Source organism: Perissodus microlepis, chromosome 17, assembly GCF_051167445.1.
Source record: "Perissodus microlepis isolate ML-2025 ecotype Zambia chromosome 17, ASM5116744v1, whole genome shotgun sequence".
Classification (NCBI taxonomy): domain Eukaryota; kingdom Metazoa; phylum Chordata; class Actinopteri; order Cichliformes; family Cichlidae; genus Perissodus; species Perissodus microlepis.
In genome coordinates this window covers 19,977,293-19,997,729 of record NC_140477.1, presented here as the reverse complement: position 1 = coordinate 19,997,729, position 20,437 = coordinate 19,977,293, and the positions used below count along the sequence as shown (strand labels likewise).

General features: G+C 41.7%; 1 protein-coding gene across 1 annotated transcript; it reads left to right on the top strand.

Moving 5' to 3' along the window:
* Positions 1-5,068: 5,068 nt before the first annotated feature.
* On the top strand, positions 5,069-7,907 carry LOC146369522 (uncharacterized). Its single transcript, XM_084909743.1, has 5 exons — positions 5,069-5,245; positions 5,897-5,971; positions 6,110-6,259; positions 6,619-6,678; positions 7,462-7,907. The coding sequence occupies exons 1-5, from the start codon at positions 5,069-5,071 to the stop codon at positions 7,564-7,566; spliced, it is 567 nt and encodes a 188-aa protein (XP_084765869.1). The 3' UTR covers positions 7,567-7,907.
* Positions 7,908-20,437: the final 12,530 nt, after the last annotated feature.

The window sequence follows — 20,437 nt, the reverse complement described above, 5'->3', positions numbered from 1 at the left end:
GGAAAAGCAAATATTTAAATCACTTCCTTCAGTCAGAGAGGATACAATACCGAGCAGCTTGCTTTGTACAAACACAATGGATGTACCAAAACATCAAACAAGCGAATAGCAGCTACTGAATTCCCCTCATAACAATGTACAGCACAGAGCAAACAATGTAAAGCTGAAGGAGCGTGTGGGTGTTAGCTCTCCTGCGATGTCATCATACTTTGTGAAAGTCCTGCACAGAGGAAAAATAACCTGCATGGTGGGTAATTTTTCCTCTAGATCAGATTAGAGCATTTTTCCTTTTTTACTCATTGGGTCACTGGGTAAGATTTAAATAAAAAGTGATCCAATTAAAAAAACAAAACAAAAAAACAATATATATTTCCCAGCCACTTTATTAGGTGAACCTAAAAAAGCTTAATTGTCTCATTTAGGCATGTAGAGATGAGTTCAAACTGAGCATTGGCTTGAGGAAGAAAGTGGCTTGGTTTGTGGTGTCATACGCACAGGTCTCAGTGATCTGCTGGGATTTTCCTACATGACCATCTGTAGTGCTTACAGAGTAAGGCCTGAAAAAGGGAAAAATATCTAGCAGCAGTTCCCTGGGAGAAAATTCCTTGCTGATGTCAGAGGTCATTAGACAAGCAGCAGCAGAAGACCACATCCGTTGGCGAAGATCACCCTGCAGGGCTCCCTTGTCACTGACAAATCATTACCGTAGGAGCATGCCGTCTCTCATGGCTTTTGGTTGCTTAACCTCTAATTTGTGAAGTTCCATTTTTGGAACTTCACAAATTAGATTTGATGTCATGGCGTCTACATCCATCAGTGTGTGAAAAGTTATGCTGCGACACTGAGACGTGTGGCATGAACAGCATGAAAGGGTGGATACATCCTGCTGTATATAGGTCCATTCCTTTAAGAACAAAATACATCTTTTCTGTGCTTTAAATTGCTTGATACGATATGAATTGATATGAGTAGTTAGGAAAGCTTTTTTTAAAATGATGACAAACAGCAAATGCAGATTTTTAGAATAAATGCAGCTTCTGGAGCAGCTTCCTTGGTTATTTTTAAATGCATAGAAAAATCCTGTTTGGATCCTTGGATTTGTATCAAAACTCCCAGCAGTTCTGCTGAGATGTCATTCACTTCGAACGCAATTGTGTTTGCAGTTTTGCTGTCATTTGCAAAAAACAAAAACATGTCGCAACAGGTCAAAATTGTTATGCAAGGCTGATGCAGTGCCTCATCTGATGCACAGCTCCTCTATTTCACAACAAACTCAGCAGCTATCAGAGGAAAATGCTGAAGGTAAAAACAGAAAAAAATTACTTTTGTTATAAAAGTCTTAAATTGTCAACAGATGACTGATACACTCAGCACCTTTGTGTTAGCTGCAAGTCTTAATCCCATCATCGGTTTTGGAGGCATTCTCACACCCACGGCCAACAAAAAAAAAGAAACCAGATAAAGGAGCAGGCCACTTGATCCCTCATGTCAAAGACGGAAAATATAACATCCCAGAATTCAGTAAGCGCTGAGGGGAACTGGGTGTTGGCATCTATCAGATGACCCAAGGTCATTATTCAACCACTGGAGAAGGCATGATTACAATATCCTTGATCTGGAGCTAGATTGTGGAGCAGTGTCTCACTGATACAGAGACACAGCCAATGTTAATGGTCCAGTGTGTCATGGAGTCCCTCAGGGATAGACTCGGGGGCCCTTTTTATTCTCTCTGATTTACTTGTTTATTTATAAGCTTCCCTTGGGGATATCGTTTGCAAACATGGATGTGCAGGTAATATTCTCTTGCACACCCTGAGAAAGGATGTTGTTAATCTGTTGCATAATAATGGTCTAAAGCATGCTGTCATCAAATTTCCACCAAATGTAGAACAAAACGTGACCTACTTTTCAAAGGAAATGTTTAAAATAAAAAAATGTTTATTGCCTACTTAAGCTGGTGGTGCAATTTCCAGTCAGATACTTTTAGACAGTTGCCAAAGTTTATTAATTAGAAGAAGGCTAAATACTATTGCAGGACAAATAAAGTCAAGTTTTTAAACTAGTGTTTTTTTCCCCAAAGTTTCTTTTCTTTTTTTTAATTGTCTCCATTCTGACCTTTTATATAAATTTTCAATTTGTGCAAAACAGGCAGAAGAAAAAGGTTTGCTGCTGCTAAAACATATAAAAAAGCTAAAACAGCTACAAAATCTTGTTAAAAAATAAATTAGCTAATACTAAAATAATAGCTACAAATGCAGATTTTGTTAAAAACAAATAAATAAATAGTTACATTTAGATTATAGGGCATTGATAAATGGCTATTATTAAAAAAAAAAAGCAAATTTTCATAGCAATAGATAACAAAAGTTAGATTTTTGCTCAAACCTTGAAATCCATTTTTGTTTTGTGTAAAAAGGAGCATATTTTAGCTTTGGCTTTTTCTGCTATGACTAAAATATGCTAATATTCTTCAAAAAGATTAATATATTTCAGCTACTTTATCAAGTTTTAGCCATGCTAAAACTAGCTGTTATCAGTCTGTTTTAATCCAGACTAAAATGTATCTCATATGTTCCAGAGGATGAGCTCCCTAGCTTGTCCATATGATAGTCCCCCAAATCATTAGGTGAAATGCTAATCTAGTTATTTGTTTCTAAGCACTAAATAGCGGTTATCAGTGTGTTATAGTCGATAGATACAGCAAGCTACCCTAGCTAGCTAATGTTAGCTGATAACTTGGTCAATTCTGCCACCAGAAAAGCAACATGGTGGCAAACAGAAAACTGATATTGATGCCTACTTGGGATATTAAATTGTGTAACAGGGCAGCTCTTAGTGGAATCACAGTGAGGCAGACCAAGGCAAGTGCAGCGGAACAATAAACATGTATTTGCCATACAGCTTTCCTTACAAGCAATTCACTCCCCATCTAAAGGCAACTGACAGACTTAAGTACATTCAGCTGTCACAGACTAAACCATTATTCCACTCACAGGTAAATTCTTAAATCCAATCTTCCACCACAGTATACAATCAATTTGAATAAATAAATAAATATATATATATACATTTCACATTTTCATATTATTAAATATTTTACACTTTAATTGGACACCATACCCATTGTTATAAACCCCCCAAAACCCAAGCACAAAAGATTCCCCACACTCACTTAACCCACGGTCTCTCCCAGAACCTTTAAATGGTGTCTGGACCCCCATTGAAACATTTGCCCAAACACCTTGGAGAGAACACAGGAAACACAGGTGAGGAATCACATCTTACAATCGCTTCTTTGCGCCCCCATTAATTCTAGACTTCCACACACACATCTCCATTAGTTCTCCTTACTGGTAAACTTTATTTTCTCTCAATCACAACCTTTTCACAGACAACCACCACAGTCCTTAATGAGGAGCAGCTGTACAGGACTTGAAACAAAGGTTACCAACTGATTTTAAAATACCCCAAAAATATTCAATAAATAGTTAAACTTCTTGTGTGGAAATGTTCTCCTGTGCAAATCCATGCTTAAAGTGCGATGCTAAACAAAGTGCTAGATAAGGTGCTTTTTAATCATGTTAAAGGTGCTCCTAAAGTGCTATACAGATTATAATGTAAATAGTAGTAGGGAGTCTTCTTCCTTACAAAATGGCTATTTTTATATGCAGTTTGTGTTATATATATATATATCAATAAACTCATTTGAATCTATTAGTGTAATATATTTTATTCCAGCAGTTTGAGCGCCCACAATTTTGTTGCAATAAAAGGCTATTCTATTCTAGTGGATGGAAAGATGCATTAATTTGTATTTTTTTTTCTTAATTTGTTAATTAAAATATACACAATTTTTCACCATGTATCACAGGTCTAATATCTGACGGTGCAGCCTGGGAGTGTTTAACCATGTCTTAAACATATACTGATACTCCTACAATATTAAGAGTTATGTGAGCTGAAGTCGAAGATTTTCTATACAGTACACATTTTCCTTAAATGTAATTTTAGGTGCAAATATATATATATTTTTTTATCAAGGACTGAAACAATTTTACCATTTATGATGAAAAGTCATGCTTTAAATGTGTGTAATATCTGTAGAAGCTGGTCTATTTGAAGTGAATGATGAATGACGAATTCTATAAACAAGTTTTTGTTTATGGCGGCCCATCCGGCTGAAGAAGAAGTTTAAAGCATAAACTTAGAAAAATGTCCATGTTGCTAATGAAAAGCTAGGATGATGCTATTGATATTATTAATTATTCCTATATGCCATTATATTTCCTCTGTCACAGAGTGTGAGATGCTGCATTTGCTCTGTCCTGGAGTTCTTATGCCTGTTGCATCTTAATGCATACATTAGAAAACAAAGCCTATCCACAGCTTTATTTAAATTGCTTTATTAAAACATTTTACTACCCAGCCTGCATGTCAGCGCTTTTTGGTAAGTGTTGCATAATACTAAGATAATAAAGCAACATCTAAACAGGTGTACCAGACCGGTTAGACGTGTTTTTTTTTTTTTTCTTCCAAGCAATTGTGTAAATTCCAGTTCTTAATCCACCAGGGACGACGACAACACACACACACACACACACACACACACACACACACACACACACACACACACACACACACACACACACACACACACACACCAATACTGAAAGAAGGAAATGATGTCACTGGATAACTATAATTAATGTCTCTTTGCTGATCCTGAGCAAGCACACTTTGAGTGAGAGTTAATTTCCTTTTTGTGTGACAGTAAACACACTGACCTGCGTGCGTGCGCGTGTGTGTTTGATGAGGTTTTTTTTGATGGCCTACATTCTGACGAGGGGGCGGAGGTTTGAGGTGTATAAAAGATGTCTCAGAGTTGCCTTCTCTCCACAGCAGCACCTGCTAGCAGGTCAGGGCTCTCTCTGAGAAGCAAAATTATTGCTTTAAGGTGAAGCTTCTTCAGGACTTTGTTCTAATTTCATATGTTTCTCTGTTGCAGGTTGAAACTCTCAGACTCTCTCTGCAATCTAAAACGACTGAGATACACCTATCCACCTGTACTATGAAGCGCAACACTGCCACTGTCGCCTCCTTCTTCCGTCCCGCTGCAGCTGCAGTTCTCCTCCTGCTTTTCTTTGGCTGGGACGAGCAGGCTTGGGCACACCCTGTGGACCGTCCACTCAGCCCGGTGCTCAGACATCCGCAGACCTATCAGGACGTCCGACAAGTGTCAGAACATGTGAGTGGTCAATTTGATTGTAAATTAGAGACAAGTTACAGAAACATAATTCTGAATTACATTTGAATGTAGTTTTACATTAGAGAAATTCTGCATTTAAAAATTTTTTTTTGGTGATATTCTTCAAATTTACTGCTGCCTTATGAATGACCGCAGTAAAAATATAAAGGGACGCATCAACTTTAATCCAGAAATTTTGGCTTTAAGTCTCACACAGAACTTTAAAGTAATAATAATAATTTTAAAAATATAAAATAGAAACAGGGTTATAGTTTTGGCATTATTTGTACTCCACAGTTTGCAATCAGGAGCTAAAATCTGTAAATGTGTTCACTTTAACCCACATGCTGCACAAACTTAACCACTTTTAAAACAAAATATATAAATGGAAGCCTATTTCATACATCTCTGATACATATAAATGTTTTACTAATTTGGCACTAATCTTGCTCCGTAGGGTTTTAAGCATTGATTCACATTTTAAAACATTTGAGTGAACCACAATTAAAAATCAAGTTGATTCAGTTCAATATTTGAGAAAAACAAATTGGCCTGATTATCCATCACCATCAGCGTTTAGGATCCTGTTTTGACTCAGCTTGAATGCATGAAATGAAGAAAATCCAAATAAACGTCTCTGTGTCTCTGCAGTATCAGAGGATCCAGCCAAAAGACGACGAGGACGACACCAGTATGAGAGCGATACCCAGAGTTAATACTAACGATGTGAGTAATCTAAACTTTAAGCAGCTTCTTTGTATCAGTACTTTGACTTGAAAGCAGTACTTGTAACAGAGTACTCTGAATATGTCCACCCAAGACGATGAAACAGCCTGACCTCTCATCTCCCTTCATTGTCTTTAGCACCACTTGGAGATCTGCTGCCTACACGCCAACATCCTGGACTATTACCTGACCAACATCCTGCACCACACCAACAACGACCACGCCCACATGCACCGGCTAAAGACCAACCTCCACCGCATCAGCACCGACCTGCAAGCCCACGGCTGCGTAAGTGTTTCACTTGATGGATTACTTTAGCAGACAGTGCAGGAAGCAAACGCCTTCTATGTATAACAAATTACCAAGTTATAAGTAGGTGTTATAACCGGGGTGGTATTTATTGGAAATGTTAAACGAGACGTGCACAAACTCCACTGTAAAAAGGACAAAATCCCACATCACTGCATGCTTTTAAAGTTCTCCTCCTTCATGTGGAGGATGGAGCTACTACAAACTTTTTGCAGCCATGTGTGGCGGCGCTGTGGTTGATCCTAAAATCGATAACAACTTTCTGTGGTTTCGTGCACACATAAATAGAAGAGATGGGACTGATAACAGTTGCTAACTTTCTCGATGTACCTCTGCAGAATGTCACTCAGTACCACGACCACAAAAATGCAGTGGATTTTCGCACCAAGCTTGAGAAGGTAAGATTGAACTTTCTTTTAAAATGCCACTTTATTCTGAAGGTTTGTTTTTATAAAGAAGAAGCACAGAAGGAATAAAAAAAAAATCATGAAATCAGGAGGCGATTAACTTCGGAGGAGGGCTCAGTAATTAGAGTGGACTTGTCATGCTTTGACCTGCTTTCTGTAACGAGGTCAAGAAGTCCCTGGGTGGTTTCAAACTGCTCCAAACACTATCATGGTCATCTCAGATGCAAGAGGGGCAGCCAATCAGAAGAAAGCTGGGTAAAAGAGATGTGGGGAGGGAGATAAAACAGCTTGTTTCAGAAACAAAGGGCCGCTGTAAAATAAATCAGGGTTATTTGAATCCAATAAATCATGCAGAACTGCAAAAGAGACTTTTAATCCGTAAATGACAGAAATTTGTCAGAATTCATGTTTTAAGGGACAATATTTTATGATCAGCTTTGAGGATTTACATTTTCATAAGTTAATTCCAAACTGTTAGTTGGACACAGTGAGTAATGTGATGATTTGTACAACTTGGTATTCACCAGATGGCAAGTGGATTAAAGATAGAAGATAATCCGCATGATCATAGAACAGGAATTTAACTGTCAGCTTCAACCTGATGAATCTGACAAAGAGCCCACATACAGATCTAAATACCTGAAAACTGCAGCAGGGCTTCCCTTTGGCTTCTTTTTGGGACTATTTGTAACAGCGGACTGATACAGATTTGGTGCTCTGCTGCATATTTGGATGTCCTATAACTCACCCTGTGTTTGTTTCTGTTTGTTTCAGATGGAGAAAATGAAAGGCATCACCAAAGCGATCAGTGAGCTTGACATCCTGTTCAGCTACCTGCAGGACTACTGCGTGGAGCCGAGGAACAGCACTGACGCCTAACACCGCCATATTTATCACCAAGTTTTATACCAGCAGCTTTTATACTTCTATTTATTCATTTATTTAATTTGAGGACATATTTAACATTTTATAAATATACAGTTAAAATATTTATATTGATTGAAGTATGATTAGTCAATGGTCTGAGTTGATTTATTTATTGATGATCATAACATTTATTGACAATTTTTTAATGCCGGCTGTGAAAGGACTCTGGCGTTTGACTCTCACGTTGCCATGTTATGGCTGATTGTTACAGTATTTAAATGCTGATGTTGTTGCTGTTGGCTGTAATGAACTGTATGTTATAAGATTTTGAAATAAACATTTTTAAGATTTTATCCCCTTATTTCATTTTTTAATCATATAATGCAATGGCTACATGATTTCTGTTCACTTTTACACGAGTTTTACACGTTTTGGGGGAAAAACCAAAAACATATTTGACAGAAAATAAGAAAAACAAAAACTGGTCTCCTTGTAAGCTTCCAACCTGCCCAAAAATATGCCAATGAGAGTACCAAATGTTAAAGGAAAATAACAGGAAAGCAAAGTTGAGAAACCGACCGTCAGAATCAGAATACTTAATTGTTTTGTTAGGTGCTCTATTCAAGCTTCAGGTAAATATTCCAAAGGTTAACAGCAGTGATACAAACTGTCCAGGTGTCACAGAGAGGAGGTCTAAAGTTTGAGAGCCGCAGGTAGGAAAAATGTCCCGTGTTGGAATGAGTCTGCTGCTCGTCGCGCTCTTTTGAAGATCCAGCACATCACGGAGGCGCCGCGAGGGACTTTCCAATGTTGTCCGTAGCGTGGACAACATCACTGTCACCAGTGCCACACCCATTTATTTTAAAAATACACAGAACCAACAAATGCTAAAACAACAACAGTACCCCCCCCCCCCCCCCAAAAAAAAAACCAAAACAAAACAAAACAAAAACAAAAAACAAGCATAAAGAGTCACAAAAACAGAAAAATCATATGGCACGCATTAGCACATTGGTTTATTGAGTTTATGGGTCACCTCAGATGTTGACAGTCACTGAAATGAAAATGAAATTAAACAAAATAAAAGCTAATAAAATGTTAAAACCTACATCACCTCTGTGTGTCTATTAGCTTTCATGGTATGGGCATATTAAAATGCGTCACACTGATCTGAATCTTTGCGACAGCCAATCAAATCTGACCCAGACTGAATCAACGCCATTTTGAACAGAATTAGGCATCTTTCTTGGCACGTATTTGGCCTCTTAAGTGTTGAGAGGTTACGGGTAACAGTCATAGGCAGGGTGAGCAGTGGTTAAAGCTTATTGTAGCATTGGCGCTTGGAAAATAGGACAGTGGAGAATTCTGACGTGTTCTGGTGCATCGAAGCGCTGCCAACATGCAACACCGCGACCTAAGCGAACAATAAGAGTGGGTGTTTGTGACTTGACTCATACGCTGTGTGAATGTACAAAGCCCTTTAACATCACAATGTTGACATTAAATCAAAGACTGGTGGGTTGTCTGGTGAAATACATTTAGATATTCATGTACTTTCTCCACCACTGGTAAAGCAGCAACACCTGAGCAGACTCAGGCCTTCTGGCAAAAAGATTTGGGCCTTAAAATGGGTGAAAATTGACAATTTCTTAATAAAATCCTAAAAACAAACAAACACATGACCAGAAAAAAAAAGCCTACAACACAAAACTACCAAAGAACAATTCCAGAAAAACAGCAACCAACTGATAAACAAAACCCCAGCAGTAACAATGTAAGTATTTACTGCTAAACACCAAACAAAGAACTAAAGAGCAGCAGACGATGAATAAACAACAATGCTGAAACACACAAAAAACAAACCACCTAAATGACCAAAAAAAGAGGGACAAAACTAATACACAGAGCTAATTATACACCCAAAACTTAAAAGAACAAACAAACAAACAAACAAAAAAGATGAAGTGAAAGAATAAGAAAGCGCTGAAAACCAACGACCTTTACTCTACAACAAATAGAAATGACATAAATCTTACCCCCAAAAACAAATAAACAGTGCTAAACTGCTACACAACAGGTAATAGTGCCAAAGAACTACACAAAAAACAATACACAGTGCTAAAAACTGCAGAGAATAAAAATGCCACAAAAAAAATTAAACCACAGAAAAAAATCCAAAACAACCAGTGACGAGTAACGAGAACAATCCTGAAAAATTCCCCAAAACTGACATTATGGCTGAAAAAAAAAAAGCCCTGTGGTTGGATCTTATTTCAAAGCTCTTTACGACACACTGCAAGCTGCAGGTCTACTAATTTGACATACTTTACATGAAATCAAAATTTCGTTTCATAACTGACTTTTTTTATGAGATTAGATTAAATATAAAATGATGGCCTCTTATTCTCAGGGTGACACAGCCATTTTAACTGGTGCAACATGTGCAGAGACCGCACACAGACCTTGCAGACCTACTAACCTACTATCAGAGCTGCAGGCTTAGTTTCAGCTCTCTGCTAATTCGTATATGCAGATACTTGGTATGAGGTGTGTGTGTGTGTGCGCGTGCGCGCGTGTGTGTCGGGGGGTTGGGGGAGGGGGGTCAGTGTGTTGATCTGAAAAACAAATCTGCAGATATAACTTGGTTGAAGGTTCTCCAGCTCGTGGATTTGCTGTTACTCTTGGTTTCATGTCATCTCTTTTTGAAGCAGTAAAAAGGCATCTCGGTCTGATAAAGATAAACATCTTATAATTTTTAACTTTCTGCAGTGCTGTCTGACATGTGGATGCAGGTGCTGCAGTTTTTTTTTTGTTTTTTTTTTACATGAAAACCAGCCGTAAATCAAAGCCCGTAGTTCCTTTAACATCACTTATTAGGCTGCATCTCAAAACAAATATCTTTACCTTTGAAAGTGTCCTTAGTGTAAGTTCCTAAAATTAAAATAACCTATTAATCATCCCTATTAAAGGAGCACCTTGAGCTTTATTAGAAACGATGACTGTTCTCACTTGAGCTACAGCTGATCCTCACAAAGGTAGAAACACTCTTCCCAGTTATTTACCTCTCAGTGAGGGGGAGGGGTCAGCATTGCTCTACCTGTGTGATGTCATCACAGGGGATTTCCTACACATGTCACCAGGTAATGCAGGAAACTTAGCAAACTTTCCCCCCAATGTGTGTGAGAACTGAATTTAGCCATTGAAAGAGATGCTGAAAGAAAGCCATGGATTTCAAACAATGATGACTCAGTGCGCTGTGGTTATTTATATAACTTCAAGGTAAATGTCTAAGGTAAATAGTGCACATAGTGTCTCAATGACCAGTAATAGAAGGGCATGATGACTTGAGGTGACGGTTGTTGTGATTTTGTGCTATATAAATAAAACTGAATTTAACCGTTTGCTCTGCTGCCACATTCATCTACATCTACACTGCTGCTTTGTTGATGTGTCTGGGTTTAATGCAGATAAGACTTTCATTTTCACTCAGACCCCTGTATAAATGTGTCTCAGTCAGATCGGAAATCAGATAAGAACCTGTTTCACCGTCATATGCAAAGCAAGCTCAGTCCACAAGGAGGCATTAATGGAGCTGACAAAAGTACAAAGCCCAAAAGAACAACTTCTGATCCATAATTACAACAGTAACAGTTTAGCTTCAACCATTCGGTCTGGGATTACGTGATAAAACAGAAAAGTTTAAATCCACAGAAGAGTTATCACTCCAAAATATTTCTAATTGTGTTAAATACAACAACCAGAAACAAAGTCTGAAACCAGAATACAGCCAGCCCTCAATCAAGTCTCATATCAGTCTAAAACCTCTTTAAAGCCAAAGGTAAAACACTTTAAAACCAGTCAAGAATAGTGTGAAACTAGAAAAAAAGTCAATCTAAACCAATGTAAGAAGGACAGAATTAAGTATATTGAAAAAAAAATCACGTCAGAAAAGTGTCTAAAACATCACAATACCCGAAAGACCAATCTGAAACTCAGTCCAAAAGCAGTCTAAAACTACTCTAAAACCAACAACTAAGAAAATGTTTAAACCAGTCTAAAGTTAGTCCAAACAGATTTACAAAGGATAAATTTGAAGCAATGTCCAAAAATGACCCTACATCAGCCGATACTGCATCTAAAATTCAGCTAAAAAGCAAGTCAACTCAGTCCACAATTATTCAAAACCAACTCTAAAACGATCCAAAGCCAAACCAAAATGATTTTGAAACTGGTGTCAAACCCCTTCAAACCAATCTGCGAAAAATCACTTCAAACCAAGGTCCAAAGAACCAAATCATCTAAAATCAGTTTATACAACTCAAAAACGAGTCAAAGCACAAAGCAAGTACCAGTCATCAAGTATATATCGGCTGAAATAAACCATAGATGTCCATAAATTATGTGTAATAATGAGAACTGACACAAGGAAAAGCCTTGGTAGCCGATCAGTCCTCCTGGACCTCCGCTTCTGGCCACCGCCCGGCTCACAATGCACCCGACCCCTACGCTGCCTCCTGCGGGTGGTGGGCCTGCAGGAAGATGGGCCCACGTCCCTTTTTTGGGCTGTGCCTGGCTGGCTCCTATGGACTAAGGCCTGGCCACCAGATGCTCGCCCTCGGGCACCCTCCCCGGGCCTGGCTCCAGGGTGGGGCCCTGATAACCCTATCCGGGGCAGGGTAAACTGTTCCCTTGATGGTCTTGTCATAGGGGTCTTCTGAATTGCTCTTTGTCTGGTCCCTCACCTAGGACCAATTTTCCATGGGAGACCCTGCCTATTGGCAAAACAGCCCCCAGAAGACATAGCCCCTGGGATCCCTGGGACACACAAACCCCTTCACCACGATAATGTAGCGATTCGCGGAGGGGGGGGAGGGAGCCGGCAATAAGTCGGACTCGTTCCTGGTGGGTGATGTGCTCCGCCAGGGCTGTCCTTTGCCACCGATTCTGTTTACAAATTTTATGGACAGAATTTCTAGGTGCAGTCAAGTGGCGGTAGGCTTTCACTTGGGTGGTCTCAGAATCTCATCTCTGCTTTTCGCAGATGATGTGGTTCTGTTGGCTTCGTCAGGTGGTGGCCTCCAGCTCGCCTTGGAACGGTTCACAGCTGAGTGTGAAGTGGCAGGAATGAGAATCAGCACCTCCAAGTCTGAGGCCATGATCCCTAGCCAGAAAAAGGTGGAGTGCCCACTCTGGGTCAGGGACAAGTTCTTGCCCCAAGTGGAGGAGTTCAAGTATCTCGGGGTCTTGTTCACGAGTGACGGGAGAAGGGAGGGGGAGATCAACAGACGGATTGGTGCTGCGGTGGCAGCGATGCGGATGCTGTACCAGTCTGTTGTGGTGAAGAGAGAGCTGAGTATAAAAGTGAAGCTCTCAATTTACTGGTCGATCTACATCCCTACCCTCACCTATGGTCACAAGCTGTGGGTAGTGACTGAAAGAAAGAAATTGCGGATACAAGCGGCATTCCTTTGAAGGGTGGCTGGCCTCTCCTTTAGAGATAGGATAAGAAGTTCGGCCATCTGGGAGGGGCTCAGAGTAGAAAAGGAGCCAGTTGAGGTGGTTCGGGCATCTGACAAGGATGCCTCCTGGGCGCCTCATGGGTGAGGAGTTCCAGGCATGTCCCACCGGGAGGAGGCCCTGTGGCAGACCCAGGACACGCTGGAGAGATTATATCTCTCAGCTGGCTGGGAACGCCTTGGTGTTCCCCTGGACAAGCTGAAGGAGATGGCCGGGGAGAGGTAGGACTCGGCTTCTCTGCTTGGGCTGCTGCCCCTGCGACCCGGCCCTGGATAAGTGGAAGAAGATGGATGGATGAATGGACACAAGGAAAAGTATTGAACACATGAAGAAAGGGAGGTGGAAAAAGGCATGGAAAGCCATGGCACCAGGTGAAATCTATCAGTTATTAGAAATCAATCCTGACACTTTGTGCAAATTAATCTCAGCTGGTTCTGTCCTAACTGATGGCTTAAAAAAGTGTCTAATTACTGAGGTGTCACACAGAGGAGAGAATTATTAAAGTTTCTTTCTGGGCAGAGTGCATAAACTGAACATTGACTGCAAAATGATCGGCAAAGAACAACAAACAAACAAACAGAGGGAGCAGAATGGAAAGTAATCGCTGAATTCAACGATATCTATCTATCTATCTATCTATCTATCTATCTATCTATCTAGCTATCTATCTATCTATCTATACGTATGTATGTGTGTGTGTGTGTGTGTGTGTGTGTGTATACAATATGTCCTTTACATATTGTTGTGATATACATCATTGTTGTGCTTGAGAGACAAGCTTCTACCGGAACGAAATTCCTTGTATATGTTTGCGCATATACTTGGCCAATAAACGCAATTCTGATTCTGAGTATGGAGGATGTTCAGTACAAAAAGAAGAGATTAGGATAGGATTCAACTTTATTGTCATTACACATATATAAATACAGGGCAACAAAATACAGTTTGCATCTAATCAGAAGTGCAAGACTAGTACGAGTTCTACTCCTGCACCATCGAGAGCGTTGAGGGCATTGCACAGCAATAAGCATTTCACCACATATCGTACTGTGTATGGTTGTGTGTAGGACAAATAAAATTTGAATTTAGTAAGTGCAATAAGAGCAGATTATATACAGATAAGTTAAGCAAATATACAGATGTAGAGAGCATATATACAGATGTACTACGGGCAAATGTACTGATATATACCGATAAGGGTACTATAAAGGGTGGAATAGTTATGAAGAGATTATGGACAGAGAGACCAAATATACAAATGAACTACAGACAAATGTACAGATGCACTGTGTATACATATGTACAGATATACAGATATGCAGATAATCTGTATAGTATACAGATGTTCTACATTGCTATACAGACGGGCAGATATACAGATGTACTATGAACAAATATACAGATTTGCTAAATATATACAGAAGTGCTAAATATATACAGAAGTGCTATATATATATATATATATATATATATATATATATATATATATATATATATATATAGCAAAGGTGTACTCTCAGTGGCAAGGGAACAATAAGAGAACAGCACCACCAAGGCTGGAGACGGAGCAATACTGGAAGAGCATATGGGAGAAGGACGCAACCCATAACGGCAATGCTCAGTGGCTAGTGGATCTGAGGGCAGACCATAGCGACCTCCCTGAACAGGGACCAGTAACCATCACAGTGGCAGATATCCAAGAAAGGGTCTCCAGTATGAAGAGTTGGACAGCACCAGGGCCCGACATGGTTCACGCCTACTGGCTGAAGAAGCTGACTGCACTCCACAAGCGTCTGGCAGCACAAATGAACCAGCTGCTAGTTAACGAGAGACACCCGGAATGGCTAACCGAAGGTCGAACGGTCCTGATCCCCAAGGACCCCAAGAAGGGACCGGTCCCATCCAACTACCGACCAATAACCTGCCTCAGTACTACATGGAAGCTCCTGTCAGGCATCATATCGGCTAAGATGAACAGGCACATGGGTCAATACATGAGTGGGGCACAGAAAGGGATTGGCAAGAATACCAGAGGTGCAAAACACCAGCTACTGGTAGACAGAACAGTCAGCCGAGACTGCAAGACCAGACTGACCAACCTGTGCACTGCCTGGATTGATTACAAGAAGGCCTATGACTCAATGCCCCACAGCTGGATCCTGGAATGCTTAGAATTGTACAAGATCAACAGGACCCTAACAGCCTTCATCAGGAACTCAATGGGGATGTGGCGTACAACACTAGAGGCCAACTCCAAGCCCATAGCACAAGTCACCATCAAGTGCGGGATCTACCAAGGAGATGCTCTGTCCCCACTGCTGTTCTGCATAGGCCTGAACCCCCTCAGTGAGATCATTAACAAGACTGGCTACGGATACCGACTACGGAACGGAGCAGTTGTCAGCCACCTCCTGTACATGGATGACATCAAGCTGTATGCCAAGAGTGAACGAGACATCGATTCACTGATCCACACTACCAGGCTATACAGCAATGACATTGGAATGTCGTTCGGACTGGAGAAGTGTAGTCGAATGGTAACGAAGAGAGGGAAGGTAGTCAGAACTGAGGGGATTGAACTACCAGAAGGCAACATTGCAGACATAGAGGACAGTTACAAGTACCTGGGGATCCCGCAGGCGAATGGGAACCATGAAGAGGCCGCTAGAAAGGCTGCAACCACCAAGTACCTGCAGAGGGTCAGGCAAGTCCTGAGGAGTCAGCTGAACGGTAAGAACAAGATCCGGGCCATCAACACCTACGCCCTGCCCGTGATCAGGTACCCTGCTGGGGTAATAGGCTGGCCAAAGGAGGAGATAGAAGCCACTGACATAAAGACAAGAAAGCTCCTTACCATGCATGGAGGGTTTCACCCCAAGTCCAGCACCCTGAGGCTGTACGCTAAGCGGAAGGAAGGGGGCCGGGGACTGGTGAGTGTCAGCACCACAGTCCAGGATGAGACAACGAACATCCAAGAATACATTGGGAAGATGGCCCCAACTGACCGAGTGCTCAGTGAATACCTCAGGCAGCAGAAACCCAAGAAAGAGGAGGGAGACGAGGAACCATCATGGAAGGACAGGGCCCTGCACGGTATGTACCACCGGCAGATAGAGGAGGTGGCTGACATCCAGAAATCCTACCAGTGGCTGGACAAAGCTGGACTGAAAGACAGCACAGAGGCACTAATCATGGCAGCACAAGAACAAGCTCTGAGTACAAGATCCATAGAGGCTGGGGTCTATCACACCAGGCAAGACCCCAGGTGCAGGCTGTGTAAAGATGCTCCAGAGACAATCCAGCACATAACAGCAGGGTGCAAGATGCTAGCAGGCAAGGCATACATGGAACGCCATAACCAAGTGGCCGGCATAGTGTACAGGAACATCTGTGCCGAGTATAACCTGGAAGTCCCGAGGTCAAAATGGGAGATGCCCCCAAGGGTGGTGGAGAATGACTGAGCTAAGATCCTGTGGGACTTCCAGATACAGACGGACAAAATGATGGTGGCTAACCAACCGGACGTAGTGGTGGTAGACAAACAGAAGAAGACGGCCGTAGTGATCGATGTAGCGGTTCCGAATGACAGCAATATCAGGAAGAAGGAACACGAGAAGCTGGAGAAATACCAAGGGCTCAGAGAAGAGCTCGAGAGGATGTGGAGGGTGAAGGTGACGGTGGTCCCCGTGGTAATCGGAGCACTAGGTGCGGTGACTCCCAAGCTAGGCGAGTGGCTCCAGCAGATCCCGGGAACAACATCGGAGATCTCTGTCCAGAAGAGCGCAGTCCTAGGAACAGCTAAGATACTGCGCAGGACCCTCAAGCTCCCAGGCCTCTGGTAGAGGACCCGAGCTTGAAGGATAAACCGCCCGCAGGGGCGAGATGGGTGTTTTTTTATGCTAATGTATCGGTGTGAGGTAAACAGATCACTAAACTTGCAGCATCTTCTTTAGCCGTCCTATGAGTATATATCTACAGCAATGGGAGCGTAGTGCTCTGTGTTGAGTGTGATGGTGGTAGAGTAGTTATGGCCTGACCTAAAATGCTGGGGTCTGTTGGTCAGAAAGTCACAGCCAACCTCTCTCGCTCCATCTAAAAAGCAAAGAGTGCACATGCACAAAAGATACAGTTTGTGGCAGGGCATTCAGGCCGTCAAACAGTACAAGCCTGCACCAAGCAGCTGTGATGTAGATACCACACTTCCTGAGGAACTGAACAAGTTCTACGCACTGTTTGATGCACTGAACAACACTCAAGCAAAGAAAGCCACGCCCCCCACCACCGACCAGACCATCTCAATGCCCGCAGCCGACGTGAGGAGGTCTCTCACCAAGGTCAACCCATGGAAAGCTGCTGGACCAGACAGCATCCTAGGTCGTGTGCTGAGAGACTGCGCTGATCAGCTGGCCAATGTCTTCATAGACATTTTCAACTTATTGCTGAGCCAGATGATCGTCCCAGCATGCTTCAAGTCCACCACCATCATCCCGGTGCCAAAGCAATCCTCAGTATCCTGTCTGAATGACTACCGTCCCATCTCCCTGACCCCTATCATCATGAAGTGCTTCAAGAGACTTGTCATGGCACATGTGGAAAGCAACCTCCCCTGCACACTGGATCTGCTGCAGTTTGCATACTGGCTGAACTGGTCAACTGAGGATGCCATTTCCACTACTCCTTACCTCTCCCTCTCCAACCTGGACAAGAAAGACACCAATGTCAGAATGCTGTTCATAGACTTTAGCTCAGCATTCAACACCATTATCCCCCAAAAACTGTTTGACAAACTCAGCAAGTTGGGACTGAGCACCTCTCTCTGCAACTGGATACTAGATTTCCTGTCAGAGAGCCCTCAGCCCGTCCGAATAGGCAACATCTCCAGCACCATCAGGCTCAGCACAGGAGCTCCTCAGGGCTGTGTCAGCCTATGGTTGTTCAGTCTCCTGACACACGACTGCCCTACACAGTTCTAACCACATCATCAAGTTCACTGACGACACAATCGTGGTTGGACTCATCAGCAGCAACGAGGAGTTGGCGTACAGAGGTGAGGTTCAGAAGCTGGTGTTCTGGTGCAGCGAAACCTGTCACTGAATGTGGACAAAACCAAGGAGATGATCGTCGACTTCAGGAAGACTCGCTCCACCCACACACCACTCAGCATCCACTGTTCCACAGTAGAGACTGTTAACTGCACCAAGTTCCTGGGAGTTCACATTTCAGATGACCTCACCTGGACCACCAACACCACCCCTATCCCCAAAAAGGCCTAGCAGTGCCTCCACTTCCTGAGACGCCTGAAGCGGGCCAACCTTCCTCCTCCCACCCTCACCGTGTTCTGCAGGGGCACCATAGAGAGCGTTCTGACCAGCTGCATCCCCGTGTGGTTTGGAAACTGCAAAGTCGGCGACCTCAGCCCGCTACTTCGGATCGTCAAAGCAGCTGCCAAGATCATCGGAACATCTCTCCCTCTGCTACAGGACATCTTTCACAAGTGCTGCATCAGTAAGGCCTCCTGCATTGTGCTTGACCCCTCACACCCCTCACATGGACTATTCTCCCTCCTCCCATCTGACAGCTTTTTCCCACAAGCCATCAGACTCCCGAACTCACTACCAGCTCCCCCACTCCCCCCACCACACACCCCCACAGAAACCATTAACTGACTCCATTGCACTCCACATACGACTGCCTTTGTAAATACAGATGCTGCTCTATGGACAATCCTAATCTCAGGAATCCTGCTCATGTTGGTGATCAAGATGCAGCGACCCAGAGTCTCCATTTCAATGTGGGTCAAAAGTGCGGACTTCAAACTATATACCAGTTTTAAAATTGTCTCGATAGGCCAAGTAAAACCAGAGTTATGATAAAAAATACACGCAACATTTTATTTCTGAACAAAACAGTGGTGTTTACAGCGAGAAGAAACGGTAAAAACGGCGTTTTCTAAGGACAGCGCTAGCAAACACTCTCTGCTTGCGAGTGAAAAAAGAAAAAGAAAAACACCCCTTCCCTATTGGTGTTAAATTGTGCCATGTCAACCAATCAAAAAAATGATATGGCAACATGTGGCATTTAGTGTTTAGGAAGAGGGGGCAGTTTTAGGAGTGACGCCAGTGAGAGAAAGCGGGTGAGCGAAAGAAAGAGAGAGCGCGAGTTTTCACATGAGAGACATTAGTGATGTTTTAGTGTGTTTGGAGGTTATAGTTAGTGTGTAGTGTAGTCATTGTTTTGTTTTGTGTGTCAGTTATACTGCTGAATGTCACATTTGCTCCAAAAAAAGCCACCAAAGGCAGATTCCAGTGTAAACGCTGTTCCCACATGGAAAACAGGACTGATACACCTCCTGTTGTCAGACCTGCAGGGTTTAGACCTGTGGTGTTCTCCTCTGTCTTATAGTGGACAGAAATTATTTTTTGAGTTGCATATATAATTTGTGTGCCTTCCTATTTGATGCAGAACACCTGATTGTTCTGTAAATAGTTTTACATGGTTATATAAAAAAACGCCTGAGGCCTTGGCTGCATTTTTAGGTAAATAGTACCATATAACTTTGTTGTTTGCAAAACTTGTGCATAATTTTTAGAAATGTACAATTTCTATTTGCATTTCAAGTTATGAAAATGATTCGTTAAACATGTTGGTGGTCTTTACAATGAAAAATATAACTTTTTTCTACTTGGATTTTAAATTTATTGTCTGAATTTAGATCAATTGTGCTAATATAGTATGTCAAAATGAAAAAATAACTCCAATTTCAGATATTTGAGATTGTGCTGAAAATAATGATACCAAACAAGGCAAGATGAACAGTTTTTAAAGGTGAAATATAGAGGTAAAAGCAAAAGTAGTCAAAAACAGCCAATTATACCCTGGAGCCCAGAGGGTTAAACCAATTCAAGGCCACTTTAAATCTCAATTGAAGACTGTTATTAACCCTTTTTACCTCAAAGTGTATTCCCCTTACCTTATTCTTAAAGTGTGTATATTTATTTCTTACTCTTCCTATATTTATTGTAGTTCTTTTGCACTGAATAGAACTGGACTCACATTGTCTCATCTCTCTATATACTGTACTGTATATAGCAGAAATGAGAATAAAGTTTACTTTGACTTTGATTTGTGAGTAAAGTGAGTAAAGCGAATCTGGTGGTGTTCATCTGCCATAATGTTAATGTTTCTTCACAGCTCAAAAAGAAAAGTGACAAAATAAAACCATTGTAACAGCGGCTGGAAGATTTCTAGAGTTCAGAGATGCTAAAGCTGATGAGATTCATACAGCTGCTAACACCAGGTAAAGTCAGGGAAAATAGAAATATTGAGGATTAACCCTATAATCATGGTACTGACCATACTGCTCATA

What these genes read in the sequence shown, in the direction of transcription:
- LOC146369522 (XM_084909743.1), top strand. Translation starts at nt 5,069, where the DNA reads ATGAAGCGCAACACTGCCACTGTCGCCTCCTTCTTCCGTCCCGCTGCA. An exon ending in TCCGACAAGTGTCAGAACAT is followed by an intron (nt 5,246 to 5,896) that starts GTGAGTGGTCAA and finishes GTGTCTCTGCAG; the next exon opens with TATCAGAGGATCCAGCCAAA. An exon ending in ACCTGCAAGCCCACGGCTGC is followed by an intron (nt 6,260 to 6,618) that starts GTAAGTGTTTCA and finishes GTACCTCTGCAG; the next exon opens with AATGTCACTCAGTACCACGA.